General features: G+C 43.8%; 1 protein-coding gene across 2 annotated transcripts in view; it reads right to left on the bottom strand.

Annotated features, from left to right (window-relative positions):
- Window positions 1-9,527: 9,527 nt before the first annotated feature.
- The window catches only part of NUP93 (nucleoporin 93), a 66,378-nt gene continuing 58,992 nt past the window's right edge, over window positions 9,528-16,913 (bottom strand). For both annotated transcript variants that reach the window (XM_053399198.1, XM_053399199.1), the window contains 4 exons: window positions 15,803-15,920; window positions 14,115-14,198; window positions 11,996-12,124; window positions 9,528-9,771 (listed from right to left, as the gene is read on the bottom strand). In XM_053399198.1, the coding sequence (XP_053255173.1) occupies window positions 9,661-9,771; window positions 11,996-12,124; window positions 14,115-14,198; window positions 15,803-15,920 (442 nt within the window). In that variant the 3' untranslated portion in view covers window positions 9,528-9,660. The remainder of the gene's footprint in view (window positions 9,772-11,995; window positions 12,125-14,114; window positions 14,199-15,802; window positions 15,921-16,913) is intronic.

Raw genomic sequence — 16,913 nt, 5'->3', positions numbered from 1 at the left:
CAAACGTCCATTTTTAAAAGGGGTTGTTGTGGCAAAGCTCTTAAATTCACTTTATGCCACAGATAGAAGAGTCACGGACCCATTTCATTGCAAATTATTGGACTGCAGATGGAAAGGAAGTGTCATAAGGCAGATGAGATCAGAACAGCCATGCAATGATTCTTACCAAAGGAGATGCAGAAATCCTTAGATCTTGCAACACTAATATAAGAAAAGATTAATGGAAGGAAAGAAACAATGAACAACCAAATGATCTTTATTTGTTCGCTATTGAAATGTTTAATAAAAACACAATTAACATGAAAAGTTTCACCAACATTTTAATATTGTGATATGATTAACTCTAATAAAGAACAAGTGAGCTAGAAAAGTCAGTTTCATTGTTGCCTGGCGGATTGGGCCTAGAGTGGAGAGACCTGGGTTCAGATCCATACTCAGCCATGAAGTACGCTGGGTGACCTTGTACTGGCTACCGTTTCTCGGCCTAATTTACCTCGCAGGGCTGTTGTGAAGATACAAGGGATTAAATGCATACACATTGTGCTCAGCTCCTTCAAGAAAGGGTAGGAAAATATAATAAATAAAACAAATTACAATTTTCAAATGCCCCCTTTTACATCTAACAATGGATTTTAAAAAGAGAAATAAAATAAACAGCAGATATGAAAGGAAATATAACAAGTACATTTTCTGTGCTATAGTTTAAAAGCCAAACTGGATGCAATGTGAAACGTGCATCGCTTGTTTTTCCTCCCATGTTTATGTCATTGAGGGAACCAATCCTGAATGGGACCACACTTTGCGGGAAGAGGGATAAATCCTCCTTTGCCAAAAAAACCCAACATTCTTACCCAAAATCAGCTCTGAATTATTTCCCCCCGGAAAGTGCCATTTCCCATTGCAGGTCAGCTTTCAGATCTTAAAGGCCTAAGCACAGGCCAACTTGCCTAGTTTAAAATCAAGTACCCAGCAATTTCAAATCAAGATGTCAAACATTCAGCAAAATGTTCAGTATTTAGAGTACAGCTGGGAAATATTTTGCATCAAAATTTATGGTGGAGAATCCTAAGAATTTATGGGAGCAAAATTGTTTTGGCTCTAGATTCATTCCCTCCCTCATTCCATTCGAAGGCCAGTGTGGCGCTGCCATTAGTATCCGACCAGGAATGGGGAGGCCCAGACTCAAATCCTGCTCTCAGGCATGGGGTGAGCACAGGCCAGTCTCTCTCAGCCTAACCAGCCTCATAGGCCTCTTGTAAGGATGATATGGGGAAGGAGCAGACACAGTTTGCCTTCAGCTTCTTGGAGGAAAGGTGAGATATTAATGCAAATAATAATAATAATAATAATAATAATAATAATAATAATAATAATATCATCATCATCCTCTTCTTCTTTCTCCACCAATTCTCAACCACTTTCAGAAGTATAAACAGCAATGTTGAAAATGTTTCATTTCCAGAGCATACTGGATAGCCTATCATGAGCATTCCTAGTTAAGAAAATTTGCCAGGAAAATATGCAAAGCGAGATTGCTGTTGCCCATTGCACTGGGAGGCCTGAGTTCCAAAGCCACATGGCAATTTAAAAGCAGTGACAGATAAGGATCTCGAGAGACAGCCAGTCAAAGTCCAGCCATAAAGCTCAGTTCTGGCTCTGGAAAAGCCAATTGAAATTCAGCACTGTGATTCATTTCGTCAGGTTAATGGGAAAATGTTTTCTGTTGTTCCTCTGGGGTGTTTGTCGAATGCAGTAGGCTTTATGTTTATTTTATTTTTTAAAAAAAGGATATATTTTAGCTACTGTGTTCTGCAAGTTTTTACTAAGGAGTCCTGATTGTCGTGTTAGCAAGTTCCTACTTGGGGTTACTGATTGCATTGCTGTTTCACCCTTGCCTTATACCAGTCAGACCACCGGTCCAGCCCTACCTGAAGAGGCCATTGAGTATTGAACCTTGGACATTCTGCATACAAAGCAGGGGCTCTGCCACTGAACTACAGTACTTCCCATGACACCAAAGAACCAGCCCACAAACACAGCCTCTCCCCACTCCAGTCACCACCATCATGAGAACTGCTACAACTGCATGGCTCCATGGCTGAATTTTTCATGTCTCCAAGGGCACTTAGATAACCACTGAGAAGCCAAGGCTGTTCTCACAGATGGAAATTGTTATGTACTGAAGTTCTCACCCTGGGCCAGCAGGGGGATACTGTAGATTGTTATGCAAATGAAGGATTGAAAGTGACGTTCAGTGATTGGATAGTTTGTATGCAAATGAAGGATTGAAAGTGACGTTCAGTGATTGGATAGTTTTAGAAAATGGCAACAGTTACATTGTTCTGGAGCTCTATATAAGCAGGCCGACTGAGCTCCTCAGTCAGTTCTGTTCCAGCTTACAAATAAAGAGCAGCTTTGGAAGAATCGCTGTGTCGTCTGCTATGTCTACCCACAACTTAACAGAAATGGCCTTTGCAAATTACAGCTGGCTTCAGAGGGTGGGCCAATTCAGCTTTGGGACTCGGCTTTTAGATACCAATTGGAGAGGCAGGGGGAGAAATCCAAAGTAATGCCAGGCTGTTCTCATTTAGGGCTTTGGGGGAAACCACACTCACAATGTGAGAAGAGCCTGGCTGCTGGATCAGGCCAAAGCCCCATCTAGTCCAGCATTCTGTTTTCACAGTGGTCAGCCAGATGCCACTTGGAAGCCTGCAAGCTTCCAAGCTTCCAAGCTCTCTCCCCACTTGGGATTCCCAGCACACTGCTTCTGACACTGGAGGTAGAACATAGCTATGGAGGTGGTGCATAGCCAGGATGGCTAGTACTAACTCCTCCCACTGCAAAGGTTTCAGGCCAAGAGAAGTCTTCCCCATTACTTGTTGAATTGTCCTTTTTTTTAAGCAGAGATGCTAGAGATTGAACCTGGAGCCTCCTGTGTACAGTGTCTGGGCTCTGCCTCTGAGCTGTGGTCTATTCCCTGAAGAACTCTCTCTACTTTCTGGTGTGGCATGCGTCTCCCAGCTGAAAGGTGCTCACAGCACAGCGGGGAAACAGTGGAACAGCAAAGCCAGGGAGTCAGGAATTACTTGCACATCATCATAACCACTGCCACCACCTCCTCAAAATGGAGAAAGATGTGCCTAAAAGGTGTCTTTACTAATTTAAAGAGCATAGACACGCAATGGGCAATAATTACTCTAAACAGAGATACAGCCCATCTCCCCCTAGTGTTGAGGGCTTTGACCAGGTGATGCTAGTGCCAGCAGAGTTTGCAGCTGATGGTCCTGCTCTCTCTCCTTAGCGATATCTAAACCAGATGTTTATCAGGCAGCCCTTCATAGAGAGGACTACAACCACCCTTGCCCAGTGGCTCTCCAAAGGCTGGATATAGAGTAGTCCATGGTTTTCACACTCACAATATCATGGAAGCAACACACACATATAAATACACACACATTTGCTGTTGAAGCAGCTTTATTTTCAAAACTCACATCCCAGCTGCGTTGGGAAGAGAGTCTGCGGCAAAAGAGAAGAGGAACGGAAGAGAGTCAACGGAAACCACACTGGAGTGAATCTGCAGCCTCTCTGATGCTGGATGCGTAGGGAAGGCAAGTGGTATGATGCAACCCTGGTGTAGTGAAATAGCCGGATAGTAAGATGCGCTTTTTGTCGGCCTGATTCACAACACCAGCTGCAGCAACGATACCGTGACTCCAGGCTGGGGGCTGCCAGGCTCCTGATCCACCTTGGAAAACAGCTTGCCGATGTCTCGTTTCAAAAACAAATCACACTACTTTTTTTAAAAACAACAACAACAACACCACACTTGCATTTTTTTACTCTTCTCCTTAGACAATTTCATTCATTCAAACCCCAAGGCCCATCACAGGATCTAATGCAAGCAACAGGTCAATGATGACAACCAACAAGAAGCCAAATAGATTAATTCTACACCTAAGTAATTTAATTAATTTTAGTGGGCATGACCTGAATACAATTTAATTGGATACAGCTCACTGTCTTTAAACAGGAACAAAATCCATGTCATTCATCATAGTGGGGAAGACAGGCCAGATGTGGCCGATCAGTCTGTCAGGGATTAAACTGTTGATGGGCAGCTTCAAGGTTTCTCTAGCTTTCCTTTCTTATCTTTAAACTGAACTTGGAATGGGGAAGGCCCTTCAAGGAGAGGAATGTCCTTTAGGTCAGAAGTCATCAGCCCCATGAATATGGTTTTGGACACCACCATGAGATTTATGGATGCTAATGTTCTGTTGAATTACGTACCAATCCTTTGGAACGTGACAGAGGGACAATTTAGCTGGCTTCTAAGGGTACTCGTGGTGGCTAAACCACTAATACTTCAATACCGGAATCAGATGTCTACCCCCCCAATCATACAGTAGACAGAGGACATAACTGGCAGCAAATGAGAAGGTGACCATAACCACAAGAAAAATGGGAAATTCTCTGATATAGTACAGTTCTATTTGCTTGACTGTCTGGGCACTGGGCTGGACCTCCAGCTATTCTACTCCCTTACATCTACTATTATGATTTAATGTATATTGTTGTATTTGTTTTTGATTTCGGAAAAGTCAAGTTTAAAAAATGGTTAATAACAGCAGCAAAAGACTGTCCTTTGCAAAGTGAGCCACACAGCCGCATTATCATGTACAGAAGTTAGAAAAAACAGTGGCTGATAAAAACAACAATATGTTTAAAACTGTCAATTCCTTTTAAGATCACCCACCTTTTACCATTTATTCAGTGAATGTGTTTGTTTGTTTTTAACAGCACTACCAAATCTCCATACTTTTACCTTTTGAAGAAGGACGCAATCTTTAATATTTCCTTTTCCGAACCCACCAACTTTCCTTTGCAGGTGATTATACTGACCTCCATCAATATCCAGCCTAATTCTATGAACATTTATTTGAACCTATTGATATTTGTAGGGTTAATCCTAGGGAAAAGGGCACAACCCACTCAGAATTAAGCACTTTGGCACTGCATTGTTTTCAATGGGAGAGATTTATGCACACATTTAAGATTCCCACTGAAATCAACGGACCCGAAAAGGGCTTCAGTCATGAGTGGATTGTGCCCAGTCCACCAAATGCACAGGATTGTTACCTAAAGCAGGGATGTCTCTTAATTTCTCAGAATGAAGCAAGCTTTAGGGCTATTAGCCTCAATATGGTTAAAATAAACTTAGAATGGTTGAAATAAAGAAAATGGATGCTACATCATGCCTGCTTTAAGCTACCGTGGGATAAATGACCCTCCCAATTCCTTTTTGCCAAAGGGAGAACCAAATTCTTCCCAACTCCAATGAGAACAGCCAGGTGACACAAATCCGCTTCCAGCCACCGTGGAGATGTTGTGCCAAAATAAATTTACTAGAAGACCTTAGGAACATGGTGCCCATTCCCTAAAAAATGCACAAAAAACATTTTAGAGGAGAGACTGTGAATGGCCATTTCTTCTTTCAGCAGAACCTTTCATACATCTTTGAAATTAAAGAAGCATTATTCATTTGTTTGGCATCAGGAGGGAACTTGCTGTCGTGAGCATGCAGTGAAAGTGCCTGGTGGGGGATGATGGGAGTTCCAGTCTGACAACATCTGGAGAGTAGCAGGCTGTGCAAAGCTGAGCTGACTAGTTCAATCCACACTAACTGGTCCTGCCCTGTGATGTCTCAATGGACAGGGGCCACACCAGTGCTGCTTGCCAGTTTTTACTGAAATCAGGTGGTTGGGTGCTAGCTGTAGTTCCCACAGGGTTGAAAGGCACACATGTACATTATTGCTAAATTATTATTAGCTAAGAATTAGCTTCATGTGGGGGGTGGGGTTCTGGCTTAAACATGGAAGGTGCAAATAATAAGTTAACACCCTCCCTTTGTTCCCTTTATACTGGTACTGAGTTACTGGATGGAGTAATCCTAATATTTTCCAATCAATAGAGAAGAGTGGGCAGATTTGCAGACAGAGATTTGAGATACAGTAGTTGCTTGTTGATTGATTGGAAGCAAACATTTCTTTCTTTCCCTGAACAGTTTGCCATCGTATCTTTTAATTTTGGTTTGTATTTTAGCAGTGTTTTTTAAAAATATATATATAAAAAAATCTAAATTGTGCTTTTCTGTTTGCAGAAGGACCTATTAAAGAGCCTATTAGTCAAGTAACTTAAATCCATTGCTTTCAACAGGTCAATTTGACAATGATTTAGCCAGATGTCACCCTGGGAAACAAGTTATTATGAGATACCCAAAGTTGGTTATCTCTGTATTTAGCATCATTTTTATGGAACACAAGCAGCCATTATTTCAAAGCCTTTGCTAAAACCCAATGGGAGTTGGACTGCAATAAATTACTGGCTCAGAATATCCAGCTCCAACCCCAGGCTATTATGCTGCGCTTTTCCTGACAGTAGAAATGGCACGAATGTGAGTTTTCAACACACTGGGCTCATTGACAGATCCAACTCAATTTTATCAGGACTTAAATCATAGTTTAGGCCTGTCTTCTCCTACAAAAACCCATCATCTCACAAGTGAGAGCGTCATGGAAATTAATCCTCAACTGACCCCAGCTATGGGGTTTATTGATCCTTTGTGATTCAAGCTCTGAGCAGCTGATTGACTCACAGGTACTGCAGTCAGGTTTTCATCTCACCTTACCTGCACACCTTGACCTGTGTGGGTATCTATCTGTCCATCATCTTCACCACCCACCCCAGTGCACCTACGTAGGCTGTTGCCTAGTTCATGTCTCAATAAACTAGTCCACCTTTAAAGAATGGTGGTTTTACTGTAAAAATGTAATGTGGTTTGGGGTGTGCATGTGCAAGGCTGACCCAAGACACTTGACACTGCATGGGCCTGTATTGTATTATCCCAAGAGCTGTGCCCAAGCATCATCTGAAACATGGCGCTACTCCAGGCAACTTCTTGTGCACCTGGGTTCCCCATGCATGTATGTACGTACATGTGGATGGGGTTTAGCAACTTACTGTCACTTGCCACACAGCCATGACTTCATGGCCAAGGGTCACCAACATGGTGCCCATGGGCACCAATGTGCTCACCAGCAGCTCTTGGCATCTGCAAAAAGGTCTCAGTAAATATATCCTCCAAATTCCACACTGCCGAAGAGGCTGTTTGCCCTATCTCAACTTCTCCTCCATTGAACATGCCCCCTTAAACATGCTTTCATATCACTGGATGCCAGGGGTGCTCCCCGCCCCCCGCCTTCTGAAAAAAGGAAATTGTTTGTTTGTGAGAGTGACAGAGGCTGGCATTCACATCTCTCCCTCCCCCATTTATTCAGGTGGCACACTTGTCCCTTTTTCTGCTCTTTTAGGTGTGGTAGCCATTTTGTATTATGTCATTCCATACACAACTTTCTTTCTGTGACTGGCACCCACAGCACTCGCACAGATCTCCCTTCAGGAATTCCTATCATATTCTCTCCAGCTCTTACTCTCATGCTTCCCTCTCTTCTTTATGTTTTCTCAGTTATTGCCTTTAATAAAAAAAAACACTTTTGGAATAAGCCACGACAAAGCAGCCGATTAGCAAATCATGCTGTAGATTAGTGATGATTTTTGTTGGCCCTATTCCAATTGGATTTCTGTTTGCTTTTGTCTCGTTGCATTTTGTGAAGTTTGTTGGTTTTAAAATCTATTTGTATGTTCCAACTTGTGTTTTACCCTGGAATCATTTAATGAAGGTGGTTAAGATATATTTTAAATAAACAAAACCAACAAGAGAAATTGAGGCCGATTTGCTTAATCATATTCTGATTGTTGATTCTGGGTTTCCCATGAACACCCACAAAGAAGGGAGAAGCCAACTCTGTATGAAGTGGGGCTCCTGCTTTTTTTATGGCAGCCCCACCTCAAACTCCCTCCCTTCCCTCCATAATAGGTAGAACAGCCTTTGCTAATCTGGTGCCCTCTGGATGTTTCAGACTACAGTTTCCACCTACTAAACATTCAGGGGGCACTAAGTTGGTAACTTACCTTGTGTCCTAATGTCATGGCGATGAGCATTCCTCCCTGCTAAGGATCACTAGTCATCACTAGCAGAATTGGAGAAATGCTTGGCATGAAATGCTACCCAGACCAGTTGTACTGTGTCTTATGGAGGGGAAGAATGGAACCCCAGATGCTGATGTTTTCAATGGCAGTTCTTATAGTTTCACTCTACACCTTCCTGATCTACAGAAGCACTGAAGTCTAGACTATGAGGAGGCAGGGAGGATGCTGCCTCCCACACTGAAATTGGAGACGCTGACCTCACTGTTGGAGAATCATGGACCTAAACAGCCTCTAGAACAGGGGTCAGCAAACTTTTTCAGCAGGGGGCCAGTCCACTGTCCCTCAGACCTTGTGGGGGGCTGGACTATATTTTGAAAATAAAAATGAATGAATTCCTATGCCCCACAAATAACCCAGAGATGCATTTTAAATAAGAGGATACATTCTACTCATGTAAAAACATACTGATTCCTGGACCGTCCGCAGGCCAGATTTAGAAGGCGATTGGGCCGGATCCGGCCCCTGGGCCTTAGTTTGCCTACCCATGCTCTAGAAGTATTCAGCTGCACCTCCCTGCTTTCCAAAGGAGTGCATGCCATTGCATGTGAGGGAATGCTGCAGAACATAAGCAGCAGGATGGCTTGAACCCAAGGATGCATGAATGGGACTCTACTCATGCAACAAGGAGTCCCTGCCTGCCCCTCTCCACACTGCCATCCTCTGTACCCCCTGAAAAGCCACCCTTGAGGGCTGGAAGATCCACCAGAGATGCACAGGTTGGGGGGGGGGAGGAGTTGCTGCAAGAAGGGGGTGGGCTTCAGCTAGTGGATATGTCATTTGTGCAAGAGCACTTTGGGATTCAAATATCCTGCAGCCAGTGCAGGTAAGAGTTAATTATATGAGATAATTTAGGACCAACACATCTCTCGCATCCCATAGCAGTAGAAATCAAGCCTCATCCATTTCCTAGGAGAAGAGTTGCCAACATGGGGCCCCTAAGCGCAACAGTACCCTCGAGGTTTTCCCCTGACACCCACAAAATCTAAGATAAACCTTATCTTACTGCCCACCCCCTGTTCATGAGGTGGTGAGAATGGTAACCCGTTTCTCCGGGTTCAAACTTTTACCCAGATCACTTGGAAAAATGTGTGTGTGCGTGTGTGCGCGCGCACTTTCTCTTTTTCTGTCTTCCAGGGATTGGGCGGGGGGGAGGGGAGGTTGATGCAGGGAGAGAAATGTCCAGGGAGGGGGTATACCTATGGCACTTGCTTAAAAATCCAAAATGTGCCCATGGACTAAAAAACATTGGTGGCCCCTGCCTAAGGAATTAAAATAAAGGACACAGTGCCTGCCTCCATAGATCCTGCTCCTTCGTTAAAATGAGCTTCCCCCTTCCCCCACCTCTCGAAACAAAGAAATATTGTAAAAAGCAAAATAAATGAATAAGTGAACATAAATAATGGCAAAAATAAAGCAAAATGTCAAAACAAATATAAATCAAAAAAATTTATTGTGGTTGACAAAGTACATAATACAAAAAGCAAAAAAAAAACCAACTTAAACTGGGCCGCCCACTGAGGGTACCAACAGCATCTGGCAGGTTTCCCAAGGCGCCTAGTTCATGAGGACCTCCATCTGCACCAGCCGTGCGTTGGTGTCTCCTGAGGTTCGGTAGGGGATCATGCCGGCAAAGGTGATCAGCGCCCGAGCTTGAGATCGGAGTTTCTACAAAGCACAGAAACAGAACGCTTTGACTTATATTTTAACTGGAGATGGATATTGGGTGAGAGACTCTTCTTAGAATGAAAAGGATGGGTGGACAGATCTAAATACAAAGTATGTAAAAAAAAAAGAAAAAAGAAGGTGTAGACCACCAAGCAACATGACCATCCCAGAAATAGATGTGTGTGTTTAGTGCAACCAGGAGTAATCAGTGGGGGCTGGGTAATACTGCGCTTAGAGGAAGAGCAAAGGTCACAGAGCACAATTGTTGGCAGAGGACCTTCTATGCATGTAGAAAGTCTAGGTTCAACCCCTGATATCTTGAGTTAGGCTATAAATGCATCAAATAAATATGTGTTTGGCTCTGTTTCCATCAGAGTTGAAATATGTGGTTCGAGTGACCATATGCTTCAGACATAGGCAAACTCGGCCATCCAGATGTTTTGGGACTACAATTCCCATCATCCCTGACCACTGGTCCTGTTAGCTAGGGATAATGAGAGTTATCTGGGACTGAGTTGCCCTTGGTCGCCCTGGTGGATTAACTTTACACAGGGGGAGGGTGACCCTGCTCCTGCTTGTGTGTCTGCGGTTTTTCTGTAGAATGAAAATTTGGAGCACTGTGTCACTGTGGCTCTGGTCCTACCTAAGGAACCAGGTCCAGAGAGTAGCATTGGCAGAATTATTTTAGGCCCCTTGGCAGTTATGCTATAGAGTGCCGCAGGGCACTACTCTGTCCCCAGTGCTATTTAATATCTACATGATGCCACTGGGAGTTGCCATCAGGCATTTGAGTGCAAGGTGCCATCAGAATGCTGATGATCATCAGCACTATTTCTCTGTAATCTTTGACTCTGAAGGCTTTTTAAAATTTAAACCAAGTGGTATATAAATTTTATGAAATAAAATAATATGTTATGAGCAGCTTCTAGACAAATAAGCAGTAGAAGATTATGATGATGCAGCTCTGTTTGGAGACTGAAAATACCATTGCCCTCAAAGGCCTTCGGAGACAGATTGGCATGGCTAGTGTAGCCCCTTTCTTCCCGTCCTTGTTTGTGGAAAACAATTTAGAATTGAATTGCTGTTGCCCTCTCTACCGAGGTTAAAGGAGGCCTGGAGGTGCAGGTGTTCCATTTGTTATAAAATATTTAATCAAAAGCAGGAGCCACCCAAATACCTCTGCTGGTACCTCCCAAATGCCTTCAGTGCCAATTACTTTCCCTTTCCTTTCTCAAGGGGGCATGAGAATGCCCTTTGGCGCCAGTAAAAATCCCAAAGCAAATAAACACAGTTGTTATGACCTGCAATGACACTGAAATGGCTGGATTTGTATTCTCTTAGTACTACCTTTTACGGATTTCCATTTGATTCAAGACTTAACAGGCAGAAAAAGAGTCAAGTGTGGATGAGGTGGTGTTTCCAAACTTCGAAACTAGTAAGGTTTGGGCACAATGTGGGCATATGGGACAGGAAAACACCTCCTTCGGGTCCCCATCTCTAAATCAATTGAAATGGAGTTTCCAAAGAAAGAAAGGGAGTGAAGTTGTGTGAACACAAGGGTATGTCATGAAACAATAATCCACGTGCCCAGAGGAGGGGACCTTTCCATGGGCCCAAACCCTGCTGTGAATGGGAGTTTCCAAAGAGAGGACTCTTCCAGTGCTGCCAAAGGTGCAAACTTCAGATGCATTCATGGCATGACCTTTGCCAATTCACTTTTTTGGTCTGCCTTCCAGTAAAAGGAAAGCAGGCTTATCCTGGCCCCAAGAACAATAAGGTGGGCTTGCCTTTCAAGACAGGCATCTAAGCTCAGGAAGCTTTCTTAGCATTCACATGTGCCAGTGTGGTCCAAGGATAGGATTAGATTCGAAGCAGGGATCTTTTCGTGTGCCTCGCTAAGATAGTTGTAATTTCTCAGTTCTCTCTCCGTGAAGCAGTAATAAAATATTAATTATTACTGTTATTATAAATGCCATAACTAACACCCTGGGCCTGCAACATTGCCTACCATGATTAGTCTTGTTTTTACCTGCCTACAGCAAGAATGGGGATCATGTGGCTCTCCAGGTAAATGTTGCTGGACTATGGCTCCTATCGTCCTTGACCATTGGGTCAAACTGGCTGGGGCTGATGGGAGCCGGAGTCAAACAACATCAGGAGGAGCACAGGTTCTCCATCCCTGACCTACACAGCATCTTATGGGATTGAGGGAAGAGAAGCTTACCAAATCTCGGTCCTCCATGACACGAGGGGGCCTGGCAGGGGTGGCTGGGCTGGTGCCTTTCAACCTCTTGTACTGGGTAAACAAAATATTCATTGTTGCAAGGAGGACCTCTGACAGATTGTGTCTGATCTGTGAAAACAAGGGAAAATAAAATGCAAAAAGGAATGAAAGACAAGGCAGGGAGCCAAGGGTCAATTTGTGCCCCACAGGTAGTCAAACTGGGTATTGCACTTTCTTGATACACCACATTCAACCAACAAGGCTTGAGAAAACTAGACACACAGGAATATACTTATGTCATTAATGGACAGTTTCCCAGATTTCCCTTTGCAAATTGCAAAAGATCTGGGACATGCTGGGGTGCAGATGCAGTTTATGTTGGGTACTGGGTAGGTCTATTGCAGCTCACTTCTGCCCTCTGTAGATCCTTTCCAGTTAACACACCAAGGGTGAACTGAACATGCCCTTGTGGAGGCATCCAACACCCTCCTGCAGCTTCTTCTTGCATGGGGAGACTGGCAGGGAGGGGCAAGATGTCTTTTAGGGAATCTTATCTATCATCCCTGAACTTCACATCGGGGAACCCCAGACAAGCTTCTGGGAAATCCTGGGGTTCCCTGGAGCACAGTCTGAAGAATAGTTAAGATAAATGATAAACTAAGGAATAAGAATTTTAAAGCATTCTTGTAAACTAAGAATTGCTGCACAAGTAGATAGAAATCAAGTGCTGATACTATAATAAGGTTCCAGAATTAAACCCTGGATTAAATAAAGTTGGGGTAGAATTGGATGTGTTCATCTTTCTTTTTCTTTTTTAAAAAAGGTCAAGAAGAAAGCACACTTCATTCACTCACTAATCATCAAGGAATGAGAAGCAGGAAATTCATCTTTTCACTGAAGAGTTTTGAGCCAGGATTAGTGTACTGATCAAGAGCCGAGTTCCACAATGCCAAATTGCTGTGTTGGTTTTTGTGACCAAGCAGCCCAGAAGCAACTGATGAATGATAAGCAGCTTTTGGCTGAAAGCTGACAAAATGGATGACTCAGGAAATCAATATGTTCTGAGGCTAGAAGCCAAAAACAAAACAACCCCTCTCCACTTCCCCTGGCTGCCATTCATCCATCCAGTCTTTTGATTTCCAAGTTCACTTTGCAGCATGAACCAATTACCTTATCGACAAGCCCTCTTTAAGGTGTGTTTGAAAGATTGGAGGTAACTTTCGATTCCACCTCTTCAAGCAAGAGGAAGAGATTTGCCACCCACCCAACAATATTACTATTGACAGAAAGGCATCAGGATGTTATCAGTCCCCTTTAGGCTGTGTTTTGCAGGGGGCTCAACCTGACAACAAAACAAATATTTCCCTTTAAAAAAAAAGAATTCCATAATAAATTGACACAGGAACAGAATCAATATATGGGGATTGACCAGCTTCCCCAACCCAGTATCATGCTGGGATATCAGATTTTAAACATAAACGCAGAGTGCAAACAGAGCTTGTTCACATCTTTGACCCAAAACAAATGCTCCGGCGTAAAAATAAGTACACAAGTAAGGCAGCTCTTCCCCTTTCTCTCTTTGGTGCTGGGAAATGGGGATCAGCATGCAGAGCATTTCACGGCACTGAAGGGGAAAGGGGGAACCCATTCCCTGCTTGGGGACTCCACAACAGCAAGACCTCCTGCCACTCTGGAACACAGCAATTATGTTTTGGAGGGGAATGATGCGACCTCTCTCAAGGTGGCAGAAGAAGCTAAGTTACAGCATCTCCAGGAGAGTTTTTCCTACTTCCAGCTAAATACATCTGAGCTTCAATTTGGAATCATGTTTTGGGACCTGCAGCAGCTTCCTGTCAGGTGTGGCAGCACATAAGGAGGATCACAGAAAATGACACAGGCATGGGTGAAGCCCCCACCTGACATTCGCTGATCCTCAGTGCCAAGAACTATGCAGCGTCTGTTTGATTGCACACTTGTCCTTGTCAAGTGGCACTGGGGGAGCAAGTGCAGGCAGGTGCATCCTGAGAATAGGATCTGCAGGTCCCCATGGCAGAGGTGCCTGGATGTGTGCAACTCATGGAAGAAAAGGAGAAGGACCAAACAGCCGTGGCTTGCTTACTTCATCACTGAAATTCCTGAAGGCCGCTACTCTTTCCTCCACGTATTCTTGACTCAGGGGAACCAGTTTCAGCTGCTCCATGATCTGTAATGAAAGCACAGGAGTAACAATGGAATGTCGAGAAGGGAGATGACAATTTGCAGGCAGTTTGTGTGTGCAATATCTTCTTCTGTGTTCAGACACTTTTCCTAACACACACACACACACACACACACACACACTCCTTTTGCACTGCGTGCATACAGTTTAAGCTCTGAACCAAACTTCTGTATGTGCCCTAGTATATACCTTGTGAGCGCATACTAATTGGCAAGTTTTAGCATATAACAGGACTTTAAACTATGCAAATCTACCACCAGAAATACTGTGCTAAGGACCACTTAGTTGTCCTCTTTATTGGGCCTAAGATCAGGAAAATTCTCTCATTTAAGTTCCTGGTGGTCATCAGAAAAGCAGCATCTTTATAGTGCTTGCACTGTTGCCACATCAATGCATTGTTAATCTTTAAAAGGTGTTCAAGGAAATGCCTGAGGATTCCCCACCCCCCAAATGCATAACAAAGAGCATTCATAGCGCAAGGTGGAGTATTGAACAGTGATCATTTTATCCAGCGATAAAGCAGCCTTTCCCAATGGCCAGGCTGGCAAAAGCTGATAGGAGCTGCAGTCCAAAACACCTGAAAGGCACTAACAGTCTGAACCACTTCAGGGGAATCGGAAGACTGAAACACTCCATCATGAAAAACCATTTCCTGTAGCACAGAGCAAACTAGCACACTATGCAGAAAGGGGAAGAGATGGAATCCATCTTTTGCTCGGCTAGGAGTTTGATTCTTGTTTTCAATATAGAAAAAGCATTAAAATACGTGTCACCTTCAATTCCACCTGCTATCTGAAGTTGAACAGACCCAGATCTGCTTTACCTACTTGACTACTGTTTGTGATAACCAGATGGCTTTTTTTTTTTTTAAAGGATTAAACCAAATTCATGGAAGACTATGTCTTTAAAAGGAGCTAGATATGACAGCCAAAAACAGAACTTCCATATTCCAAGAAAGTATACCTTGGTATATAAAGCACCAGAGATTGTTAGGAGTGGAAAGGACTAGAACCAGGAGCATTCAGATCAGTGCTGACACCTGAGACTATAGTTCAGAAGGATCTGTGGGCTATGATGCCTCCTTAGACGCTGGAGAGAGTCCATCCATCCAGGTAGCTCATTGGTTACCTCTGACCTGGTAGCATTTTAACAACTTTCAGGTCAGGCTTCACAACCATCAGCCATAAGTACATTTGCCAGCATTGGCTCTATGCTTGTAAGGCATGGATGCGGACTCCAACTCCCACCAGCCCCAGCTGGCATGGCCAATGGTCAGGGCTGATGGGAGATGAAGTCCAGCAACAGATTCCCCACAACATGCTGTAAGGGCTTGCTCTCTTGCCTGCTTCATGCTCACTGGATTTTCCCAGAGGTCCCAGTCCTGGATTCTCATACCCCTTTATTTCTACTACACCAGCTTTCTTGGGCTACATAAGCACAGGACCACAAGAAAAGCAATCAGGAGGCAGTGCCATCTCCATCATGCCTTGTTTGTGAGTGTCCAAGGCTATTTACATGTTCCTTGTTGGGCTCGTCAAACTGCAGATCCCTGTAGGTTTATCTTCTCAAACAAAAAACTTGAAACTTACATCGAAGGCCCTGTCAATGTGACCGGCATGATATTCATCAAAGAAGGTGATGAGGTCTAACAGGAGGTAGAATGTGGAGTCAATTGGTTTCTTTGTACTTATTCCCTGTGCTTTATATCTGAAAAAAACCAAACCAAAACAAGTCACATTCCATCTGAGAAAAGGCTGCAGTACTGTATGTGTGCAACACTTGCTAATTGCAGGCAGCTGAGCTTTCAGGAAAGGACATTTCCCCTAGAATGAGTATATTTCGCATTTACATAGTGCTTTAAACTGCTTCCCACATATTCTCTCAGCAATTTTTCCAGCAACCCTGTAAGGACGATTAATCTTGTTCTCGCCATACTGCAGCCTGGAGGGAGGAACTGAGGTTGAAATAACAGAACTGCTCAAGGGCCAACCAGTGACTTCATGGCTTCAAGCTGACAGGAAGGTCAAGGAGTTCTATTCTCTCTGCTGCTAGATTCACTGGCCCTAGGCTGGAGCTGTGCCATGCACACACCCTTCTGCACCACCCTTGCTCAGTGAGTTACCTGCTTGGGGACTGCAACTCACAACCATGGTGAAGAAAACTAGAGTTGCCACCCTACCCTGCTGATCCAAGGGAGGGAGAAACACATGAAGTTACTTTATGCCAGGTCTATTTTGGTACTGACTCTTTCACATCACCTGCTTTCTGACTTTTTTTTAAAGCTGGAAATGTTAGAATTTGTGATCTACTGCATGCAACACGTGTGGAAGATAACTTTGGACTGCTGCTGCTCTGAGCTGATGGCAATGGAGTGGGCAAGGGGACAGAGGGGCACAGCAACTCTATGGGGAGCAGGCAGGATCAGAACTTGACAGGGAGCTCCTCTCACCAGAAGGGGTGAAACTTAGCTTGATTTGCATGTCTGTTGGTGAAATAAATGGGAGGAGCCAGGACACTGAAGGAGAATACAGGTTTCCGCAGCTTGTGTGGGAACCTCCTCCTCTGTGGGTAGGTTCTATGGACTGACAAAAGTCATTCATTCATTCCAGAATGGAGTTGGAGAATTACTGAATTAAATTAAATTAATTAAATTAAGTATAAAACTGTTCAGATTATATTTCTAGATTCACTCTCCTGTGG

Source organism: Podarcis raffonei, chromosome 8 (assembly GCF_027172205.1).
Source record: "Podarcis raffonei isolate rPodRaf1 chromosome 8, rPodRaf1.pri, whole genome shotgun sequence".
In the NCBI taxonomy this organism is placed as follows: Eukaryota; Metazoa; Chordata; class Lepidosauria; order Squamata; family Lacertidae; genus Podarcis; species Podarcis raffonei.
Note: the sequence above shows the minus strand (reverse complement) of the source record. Positions and strands in the feature narration are given on the sequence as shown.